The 11,375-nt window shown below is 44.9% G+C and overlaps 1 protein-coding gene across 1 annotated transcript; it reads right to left on the bottom strand.

The window, feature by feature from the left end:
• Positions 1-7,386: 7,386 nt before the first annotated feature.
• Positions 7,387-10,636, bottom strand: LOC122925630. Its single transcript, XM_044276980.1, has 3 exons — positions 10,456-10,636; positions 9,749-9,902; positions 7,387-8,053 (listed from the first exon to the last, which is right to left on the bottom strand). Exons 1-3 carry the CDS (start codon positions 10,634-10,636, stop codon positions 7,387-7,389), a joined length of 1,002 nt encoding a protein of 333 aa, XP_044132915.1.
• Between the last annotated feature and the right edge of the window lie 739 nt (positions 10,637-11,375).

The raw sequence follows: 11,375 nt of genomic DNA, 5'->3' as shown, positions 1-11,375 counted from the left end.
TGCTGGTGTATGCCTCACCACGTAATCCGACAGCACCAGCCCCACTCTGCTGCTCTTGAAGCGGATCCTGCGCAACCTGCGGTCTAGAGACACGGGGCCGGGTACGCCTGGTGCTATCAGGGACCTCAGCCTCCTCGTCCGAACTTTGGGTCAGAGAGCCACTGCTTTCTACAGGTTCGTATTCTGACCCGCTAGATTCGTCAGATGAGGGTTCCCATTCCTCATCCGATTGGGTCAGAAGCCTGTAGGCCTCTTCAAAAGAATACCCCCTGTTAGACATTTGGGCAACAAAATTTAGGGGTATTCCCTGAGACTACCCGAAGAAAAAAAAAAGCAAGCCTGTCTTACAAAGGGGAGGCTAGCGAAGTACCAGAGGCCGCTGCCGTTGATAAATAATATCAAAACTGATTTTTTTTATCGCCGCAGTGCGTGTAAAGTGAATGTGCAGTGATCAAAAAATAATAATTTTTTTGTCACTGCGGTGGGGCGGGCGTGGGTGAACGCACGTGTGGGCGACCGATCAGGCCTGATCGGGCAAACACTGCGTTTTGGGTGGAGGGCGAACTAAAGTGACACTAATACAATTATAGATCTGACCGTGATCAGTTTTGATCACTTCCAGATACTATAAAAGTACAAATGCTGATTAGCGATACGCTAATCAGCGAATAACGGACTGCGGTGCGGTGGGCTGGGCGCTAACTGATCGCTAAACTACCTAACCAAGGGGCCTAAACTATACCTAAAACGGTCAATACCAGTGAAAAAAAAAAAGTGACCGTTTGCACTGATCACTTTTTTCCTTTTCACTAGTGATTGACAGGGGCAAGAAGGGGTGATCAAAGGGTTAGTTGGGTGCTGGGAGGTGATCTGGGGGCTAAGTGTAGTGGGTACTCACAGTGATGTGTGCTCCTCTGCTGGAACCAACCGACCAAAAGAAGGAGCAGAGGAGCACAGCAGCCATATAACCCCATCATATTTACTAATATCGTGGCCGGCAGGTTGATGACGAACTTCTTCTTTGAATTTTGCCGGCCCACGATGCGCATGCGCGGGCCGGCTTCCCCGGAAATCTCGCGTCTCGCGAGAGGACGCACCGGCGCGTCCACCCAGAAGAGCACGACAGCCGAGAAGACGCAATCCTGCGTACGGCGGTCGTGAGCAGGTTAACTAACAGCGGATCTAAGCTCCATGAGCCCATAGCCGTCAATAGTGAGGTAACCACCAGCTGCATTACCCACTTCATTAGGGTTAGGACCTCCACATAAAGGGTACTGGCACGGCCACTTATAGGGTAGGAAGGATGAGGATGAACCCAACGATCGAACCCACGTATAGGCTCGGACACTGCTAGGTGGGTTTCGGGCTGCTAAAGGACCCCTACCCCAAGAGGTGTTAGCAAGGCTATTCGAGAGCTGGAAGGAGAGGTCGGACACCCCCCGATCCTAGTCCCAACCTTAGGCCCTAAAAGTTCTTGTAGAATCTCTTAAACCCTAGAGCAGGGAAACTCTCTCTGTGTCTATCCCCTGTAGGGACAGGAAGAACACTGGTGGGTGGAGGTGGGAGGGACCTTTTAACCTCTCTGTTTCCTGCCCCAAGAAGGTCAAAGGGGAACAACCTCCTGTTGTGCTGTCATGAGGGATTAGCTGGAAAAAATGTATATATGTTAAACAGATGCCTCAGACTGATGTCATATAGTGCCATCCGTTCACCATAGAGTTCCATTGTAAAAGTAAAAAAGGATACCTTTTAGTTTTTTACTAGACTGTGCAGGATACAATAACGTGGTGTGCTGTGTTTTTGTAACCTTTTCTTTTGCTAACGTATATATCAAATGGAGGCATAAAACGTGATGTGAACCCACCCTAAATGGTACGGCAACAACTGCACCACCAGCAATTTAGCCAGCTGGGCATGTAGAGATGTTTCATGGCCACGCATTCCATTATCAATGGCGGACAATGAAGTGGAGGAGGAGGCGGAGTCTGAGCAGGAGAAGCGGAAAGGGATTATGAAGTGAAAGACTCAGCTTTTGCTTGACCACGGGATGGGGTGCTGCTGCTTCATGTGGTTCAATAGAACTGTGGTGCCTACGTTTGTGTTTTCCTGCCCTCATCTTATTTTGTTCTTGCACAGCGCAATGCTTCCGTCTTCCAGGAGATACTCGCACAGAGCTAGATGCAGTAGACCTTGGCTTAGCTCTGGCATGTGTTGGGCCTAACCCACCCACAGTGTCAGCAGCATCACCAGATCTCAAAGGAGACGTGGCCCTGGTATGTGGTCTCTGCTCTTCATTGCTGCCATCATCGCCCTCCTCCTCTGATGTTGCCGCCTTCTCCTCAGAACCCTGATCCGTTTCCCAGATTCGGTCCAGCACACAATCATCACAATCCGTCCTCATCCTCCTTGCCACTTCTATCAGACTGAGATACCCGACTGCCACTGTTTCTTCCCCCAATGCCATGGATGTCAAACTCATGGCCCTCCAGATGTTGCAAAACTACAACTCCCATCATTCCCTGATAGCTGTAGTATGCCCAGGCATGATGGGAGTTGTAGTTTTGCAACAGCTGGAGGGCCATGAGTTTGACATCCCTGCCCAATGCCAATACCATGGCTATGGGTGCCACTACTACCACCAACACAGCTATGCCTGGGGTCTGCACAAGTCATCAACAGGGAAACTCTCTTGACGATCTGCCGTAGGGTGTGGTGGGGTTTTCTTGCCCCTTCTTAGGAAAAAGGAAGGTGACCCACTAGGAAGGGACAAAGAAGACTGATCCTCACACCCAATACCCACCTCTTGCATGATATATTCTCAGATTACAGAATTGCTTCTAGTGTATGATCATAGCATGTCTTCCAGCACTGATAAGACTGTATGGTGACTTACCTGCCCTGTTGCTAGGCAACTGCCTAAACAGATTTTGGCATTGCCTAGCAAATAAAGGTATTTAATAATGGTAGAAAAGACTCTTTTATAATATGTAGAAGTGTTCTGCAGAGTAGTCTGCAAAGTACAATCAGTTTAGTCACACATGGCTCTTTAGGTTACTTTCACATCTGCATTAATTCCAGTTTTGAGATCGGGCAGAGGATCTCAAAACTGGCATTAAAAGGATTCGTGCCATTTAATGCATCCGTTTCGGCTGGATCCGTTTGTGTTAAATCAAAACTGAACAAACCGGATTCACTAACCCCAAAAAAAAAAGAAATGGATCCGGCGCCATTGACTTACATGCTGGATCCGGTTTGTTCAGTTTTGCAAACTGGACACAAAACTGCAGCTTGCAGCGATGTTGTGGAAACGCAAAAAAACTGAACGTTTGCATACTTATGCATCCTGATCAGTTTTGTCCCCGTTGACAATGAACCATTTAATTCCAGTTTAAAAAAAAAAAATGAATTAAATACACAGATGTGAACTCAGCCTTAGCTGCTGCAGGCTCTATTTGTGCACTCGCTGCAGTGAGACCATAGCATTACTGAAAATTGTCACCAATGTAAAAAAACATGTCACAGTCAATTAACACTAGGCTAACAGCAATATCACCGTTTATTTAATGGACTTTATATTCAATGTTGTTGAAACACAGCCTGTTGTATTTAAGTGCGACTCTAAGGTACCTGCACAAGTCGAAGATTTGCGCACTATTTATCACTGTTATGGTGCTTCTTTTGTGCAGTTTTTATGAGATTTTCTATTTATGTTAATAAGCCTACCGAAGCCTAGGGTAAAACAACTATACATAAGGCCCCATGCACACAAACGTATCTGTTTAGTGGGCCGCAAATCGTGGATCTCCAAAATTAGGATGCAGTTCATGTTGCAGCTGCATTTTTTTTGCAGACCCATTGACTTCAGTGGGCATGCAGTCCGCATTTTGCGGACAAGTATAGGACATATTATATCTTTTTGTGGAACAGATATACGGATGTGGAAAGCAAATGGGTCAGCCATGTGCTTTCTGAATCTGTATGTCCATTCCACAAAAAGTTAGGGTGCGTCTATGAAATGGGGGCCACAGACCCAACTGAAGTCAATGGGTTCACAAAAAATAAAAATAAAAAATGTGGACTGCACAAGGCCATATGCAAGATGCCTTATGCTATTTTCATGCAGCATTTAAAGAGAGGAATGTAAACCCTAAGGCCCCTTTCACACAAGCGAGTATCACACTCTGGACTTGCATGATAACACTGACATAATGCTGTCAGTGTTAGGCCTCATGCACACGACAGTGTTTTTTCTCGGTCCGCAAAACTGGGTTCCGTTCGTCCGTCATCCGTGTCCGTTTTTTCTTCCGTTGTGCATCCGTGTGTCCGTTTTTTTTTTGCGGACCGTCAAAAAACAAGGATTTGAGAAAAAAATGAAATTTTACTATCTCCACCCAGGATACTGGTATAAATCAGGGGCACCTGAGTATGCATTGGTGGCCATTTTCTGTAGTCTTTCCAGAGTACAGAGGTTATTTTGGCTGCTTCTCTTTGCTGTATCACCATGTCTGATACTGAGGACGAGGTCTTGCTGCATTGGCTGGTTTCTTGGCGTTGGGGACAGCGCACTCCTTTGATGGATGAGGAACCGTGTAGAAGACGACGATTTTGGGTCCATCCGATTGTTTCACAACGTTACCGGAAAGGACACTTCCATACCCTATACCAAGATCTGCGGCTGCATCCAGAGAAGTTCTATTCCTTCTGTCGGATGTCAGTGGGTACCTTTGATAGCTTGCTGTCGTCTCTACGTACTGTCCTTACCTTTATGGACACCAATATGAGGCGCAGCATTACTCCTGAGGAAAGGCTCATCGTCACGTTGAGGTAAGCAATATTTTAAAATTAAATTATCACCAGTATAATATGCACTGCTTCTGTCAGGGATAACATGTGCTACAAAATGGCTGCCGTTAGACATGTGCTTCTATTTGCTGAAGTAATTTTTCTTTGCCCCTAATGGTTTCTGGAAATATTTATCTGGGTTTTGTTTTATACCATTAATCCCTGCCACATAACCTCCCTAAATTGTTGTTTTTTTGTTTGAAAGTCCAAATTTCCAAATTGAGTTCATCTAACAGACTCCAGACACTCTGCACTATTTTTCCCAAAAATTGTGTTTTATTCGTTCAGACAGCCATGTTACAGCAGGCTGTAACCTGCCTGTCTGAGTGAATAAATATTCTTTTTGGAACTATTATTGGTGAGTGGAGATGATTATTGAAGTGTCTGTGACAATTGGGCCCCTCAGTCAGGATCCCTATCTGCATGCACCTCCCGCCCTGAAGCCTAGATACAGGTCTGTACACTATTTAGGTGGATTGTGGTGCTACCAACCCCCTTGTTTTTTAGTTCACAACCTCCTCATGCATAATGTTCCCATAAACTTTCAATCTGTCTTATTACTTGGAGCAGTCCAAAGGGGCTTAAGTCACTTGTTGTCCCTTAGACTTTTGGTAGTACTGCCCACACCCCAGTATTCGGAAAGTGTTTTCCTCCAAGCCACCCTTTTTTTTTTAAAGTATTTATTTGTGTCTATAAACGCCAATGGTCAGTGGTGGGGATCAAATTCAAAGCTGAGTTTCTCCAGTATTACCCAAAACACTTTTTTTTTTAAATACCAAAGTGACAAAATGGCAATTTTCATGAGAATTTATATAGTCCAATTTAGTTTATATTCCATGTATTAGATCATTGTGCTATATTAGCCTGCTTACATGCAGTGCTGCCTGTCCTGATCCTAGTGCGCCCTGCGCATGTTTTTTTGGCAATCTTGAAGGTAGATTGTAAAACTAAAGACTTTTTCCAAGTGTGTGGGTGCCCACAGAGAGGGCCCCGAGTGCTGTCTCTGGCACCCATGCCATAGTTTTGCCACCACTGACATATGGTGTCTAATATCATGTCTTGTATGCAACATTATAAGTGTTTCATGAATCTTGTTTTTTCAATTTTGATGTCCTGCTTATTTTTTTATTTTTTTTTGTCCAACAGATTCCTTGCCACGGGGAACTCATTTGCATCCCTGCATTTTGAGTTTCTTTTGGGAACCTCGACGATATCTCGGATTGTCCGACACACTTGCCAGGTCATCTGGCAGCAACTCAGAGAGACGGTGATGCCGCAGCCCAAGGTGGACAGCCTGGGTTCGGATTGCTGAGGGCTTCCAAATTTCTGCGCAGTTTCCAAACTGCATTGGGGCAATGGATGGCAAGCACATCCGTGTGAAGAAGCCGCCACACTCAGGGTCCCGATACTTCAATTATAAACAGTTTTTCTCGGTAGTGCTGATGGCTGTTGCTGACAGTAACTACCGGTTTATAATGGTAGATATCGGGTCCTATGGAAGCACTGCGGATGCTCGCATCTTTAGTGCTTCTAGAATGGGTGACCGGCTTCGTGCCAACCAGCTTGCCCTGCCAGAGTCCAGAAGACTGCCCGGATATGCAGGTCCGCCGGCTCCATTTGTCATCGTGGCGGATGAAGGGTTTGCATTGACTCCCCATGTTATGCGGCCCTTTCCTAAGCGTGGTTTGGATGACCGAAGGCGTATTTTCAACTACCGGTTGACTCGTGCACGTCGGTATGTTGAGTGCGCTTTTGGGATACTCTCTAGCAAGTGGAGGGTGTTTTTGTCATCCATACAGATCGATCCGGAGAATGCTACCCTGGTGATTCAACCTTGTGTTGTTCTGCACAACTTCACCAGGATTCACGAGGCTCCCTCTTCTGTTGACCTGGAAGATGTTCCAACGTCATCAGATTTGGGTTTGGAAAGGACCCTGCGTAGACGACCTGGGGACTGCAGGCATTGCAGTTCGGGAACTCTATGCAGACTACTTTTACAGCCCAGAGGGATCCTTGCCATGGCAGAGGGACGCTATTCGTGGCAGTTTTTAATTTCTTCTGGGCTCTGTAGTTTTTTTTTATTTTCTAGATAGATTAATGACATTTATTGCAGTAGTTGAGTGTAGGGACTCGCAAGAGACTGAGGACCCTTGACGTGGGCTTGCGGGCTGAGGTTTTTTCGCCATCAGATTTTTTAAAGTACATATCCATACTAATGATGTTTGAATGGAACTGTGAACCCCATTCACATCATTAGAAATTTATGTCATTGGCCAAAAAATCTTCTAATACCTCATGTACACATAATACCCTTTACGTAATCTGTCCCTACCAAATAAATATTCTGTTCATTGAGACCTTGTGTGCGTCTATATGTCTGTATGAATTGCATTTATGAACTGTCAATATTGTCTGGTTAAATATAAAATCAGACTTGGAAATAAAACATTTTGGTTCATTTTTTTTTATCGAACACATATCTCAAACCCATAAAGAATAAGGCATTAATGAAACATACACATAAACATAAATAACACAAAAAAATTACAGATCAAACAGTTCTCTGGTAAATGGCCCAGGATCAAAATCAGCTTGTGGCCGCACATAGCCAGGATCACTGGCCCGAGTTGCCATCCTAGTTTGACTACTGGATGTTGTTGGCCCTTGGAACCGCTGGTAGGTCGGTTGCTGTGGGAATGATGGGCCAGGCTGTTGCATCGGAGGCTGGTAGTAGCCTGGGTCACGAACTTGAGGAGCAAGATTTAAGACTCTCCGCCGGAGCTCATTAAGTTCTGTCAAGAGGTCTCCTTCATAATTCGATGAGTACATATGGATTACCATAGCCAGTGCTGTCACGCATTCGGGTTGTTTGGCCAAAGGAACTTGCCGGAAAATATTTCCTAGGCCCCTCAGCGTAGACCCCTCAATGCCGTCACTCCTCCTCTGGGCAAGGAATTCTATAACTTGGGCATCTATAGCCTCACGAGTTTCTTGCCCAGAGGAAGTTTGAGGGACATTGCGGCGTCTCCTGGGCTGTGGCTGTGGTAAAGGGGAAGGACTGCGGGGTGATCTGGAGGCCTCAGCCTGGGATGGCTCGTCCGGCTCCAGAGCAGGCGTTGGTGCAGGGCTGGTGGCGGGCGAAAATACAGGCAAAATTTCACCACTCAATGCCTCCTCTGAGTCTTCGGCCTGTTCCAGACTGTCCACAGTACTGTATAGGAAAAAGACAGGAAAACATTTATTTGCAATTTTGACTCCAAGAGTTCCAAAATTACTTTTCTTTAACCTCTACAAAACAACTTTTTTGTGAACCAGATATACTTGGCGCATGCCTACATCTCTAAATTTAAACTCTGCAATGGCATTTTGACAAGTTATTTGCAAACCCAATATTTTATTTGGGCTTATATATTTTACAAGGCCAATTAGCTTACAATGGCAAATTCCAAAGTACTGAAACCTATGATTGCCTGTGGAATTGGAGAAGCACAAAAGGTCTACACATTCATGGACCAAAATCGGTGCTGAAATTCAGTCCGCCTCATCTATATATAGGGGCTGCTTTGACCTGCCTACCATCTTGATGTAATGCTAATTGTGGAATTCCAAAATTGTTCAAAACAGTGCAAAATTGCAAACTTTCACGCAGAACAAGGCCATTTTGGTAGTAGCAGCTACAATTCAGCAGTACGAACACTGTGGGGGCATCATTATGCTCTTTTTTTATAAAGTGGTTTCATTTTTTGGCTCTCTCTTTAATAAAAATTTAGGGGATAAAAAATATAAGCAGAGTGTTGGATCTTATACCCAAAAAAAAAAAAAAAAGGAACTGTCATTTAAGCTCCACAGAGGTACTTGCATGTATGTCCCATGAATTTCAAAATATCCACCAAGCTTTTCAAAAAATTGCTACGATATTCTGTGCCTCACAAAAACAGGCATCTTGTTCAAATTTTAACATTAAGACCAATATACACAGGATAACTACCCCAGATTTTTGGGGTCCATGAAAAATAACCAACCACCATGACGAACAACTGAATGAGGAGACAATGCGTGCAGGGTGCATGGGCCATCTTCATTCCCGATTCCTGCTGTAATTGGCAGAGATCTATGTGAGCTTTGCTGAAAAATAGTGCCACTCTGGGAAAATGAAAATACAAGAGGTGGCATATGCGCTGTGCACATGTCGTGTCATCATACTTCTTCGTCATCGATGGGGGATGGTGTTACTAACCCACACCAAAGAATAGGTTCGCACACACCATGGCAAAAGTTTGACAATTGTTTAACGCCCATGGGCGTTACTCTAGGGCAGTGGTGGTGATCCTCTGGCACGGGTGCCAGAGGCGGCACTCCGAGACATATCTGTGACACTCGGCCCCTGCCCAAAGAATATGGGGTATCAATATGCCTTTTAAGACTTTTCACGCCATACATCTGCGCCGGGCACGCTATGAACAGCACAGGCAGAACAGTGAATGCAGGCAGGCTATTCCAGCTGAATGATAAAGTCCATGGGAGATATACTATATTGGACTGCGGCATTTCTGCGAAAATGACGTGTGGGTAGTTTGTATAAAATAATGGGTTTAGGGTTGCAGATTTTGCACTCGGTCTGGAAAAGAATCACCATCACTGCTCTAGGGGGTGCTGAGGTACCAGTCACTTATGGCCCCAGGAGCCTGAGGTGGCTGAAATACACTTGGACCACATTAGAAGACACACAATGCACTGAGGGAGGTGGGCCAAAGCTGAACTCTTGCACCAGGCCACATGAGCCGTTAGATATGCCCCTGGCAGTGCCACACTACTCATTTTTGGGTCAAACACTATGGCTTAATTTTAAATTAGGTAGTAATAAATAGCCGGAGAAACACTTTTTAGTAACATCAACCAGACTTACGGCCTCAAATCCATGACCGGGCGAAGAAACATTAACTGCTGGGTGTACAGATATGGCCGTTTCTTGGAACCACCTTCTCCACTCCGGCCCTGTGAATTGAGTTCACGCCGAAACTGGTCCCTGCAGCTGTTCCAGCGCGTTTTAGTTTGCTTGACTAAAAAAAAAAAAAAAAAAAAAAACAGTTGGTGGTAACAAAAGCCAGGTTAAACTTTTAAAAAATATCATGCGAAATAGAAAAAGGCACAATTTAATATAATTAATAAAGGAAAATTAGAAAAAAATGAAGAAAAGGACCAATATTTAAAGCACATGGTACTGTACTGCAGGTGTAGGGATACTAATGAACAATAAGTTCAGGAAGGAGGAGATGAGTTGTTCAAGCCATTTGTCCTTCATGAATTTCGAATATGACATTGAGACAAGTAAATAAGATGCTCAATTTAAAAAGGGACATGAAAAAAAAAAGTGCACAGACAGGATTGTGACAGGAGTACTGTTTGCTGCAGCAAAGGGAGACTCCACCATTTAACCGAAAAGATATGGGGTATAGCATTTAGTGCACGACAGATCCATAAGCCCTGTTTATGTTGGAAGCCAAATGAAGCTGGACCACAAACTAAAATTTAGGCAGAATGCATGGAAATTATAACATAACTTTATAGGGACAGACTAGGCAAGAACAGTACAATGACATTGCTGGCACTTACCTAAAGATGCACAGCCACGGCCATCTGCTTTGGCCCATTCGTCACGCCTCATGTGACGGGCCACCTGCTCCCACGCAGCATCTTTGCGGACACGGTCCTGGTAATTCCGGGACCGTGTGTCCCACAATTCTGGCCTCTCCTGCACCAGACAGATTAGTTTGTCAACATTCCACCTTGGCATTTTGGCAAAAAGCAAAGAGGAAAATGGCACCAAAGATAAAGGACAGTAGACAGACAGATATGTCTCCACAGTCTGAAAATTCTCCTCAGGTGCCTAGCAATTTGCATATCCTGTTTATTAAGCTTCCTGTATCTGTTTTTTATTTATTGGCACAAGTTTTGGTTGACAATTTTGCCATGGCCAACATGAGAAATAAAACGGACGCGGACGACAATCGGATGGGCTTCCGCGTTTTTTCACGGACCCATTGACTTGAATGGGTCCGCGAACCGTTGTCCGTCAAAAAAATAGGACAGGTCATATTTTTTTGACGGACAAGAAAATCGGTTCACGGACGCGGATGCCAAACGGTGCATTCTCCAAGGTTTCAACGGACCCATTGAAAGACAATGGGTCCGTGGAAAATGACGGAAAACGGATCAACGGACACGGAACACAACAACGGTTGTGTGCATGAGGCCTTATAAAATACATTCCAGAACTGTAAGGGTTACATGGCATCATAAATCAATATAATGCTGTGCGACCCCAGCAGTGCTGGAAGTTCAGGACAGGTGTGAGTCCAAAGTGTGACACTCGCTCGCCTGAAAGGGGTCTAAGAGGCAGTAATCAATTTTCCTCAGCTTACAGTGGGTTCACACACAGGTTTTAAAGGCATTTTTGCAGGAAAAACACCAGCTCCAGATGTGATCTGAAAGTCTATGGGAAATACAAAAGGCAGGACACCTGTTTTTTTTTT

This window comes from Bufo gargarizans, chromosome 1, assembly GCF_014858855.1.
Source record: "Bufo gargarizans isolate SCDJY-AF-19 chromosome 1, ASM1485885v1, whole genome shotgun sequence".
NCBI classification, from domain to species: Eukaryota; Metazoa; Chordata; class Amphibia; order Anura; family Bufonidae; genus Bufo; species Bufo gargarizans.
This window is presented reverse-complemented; position numbering and strand designations above follow the sequence as displayed.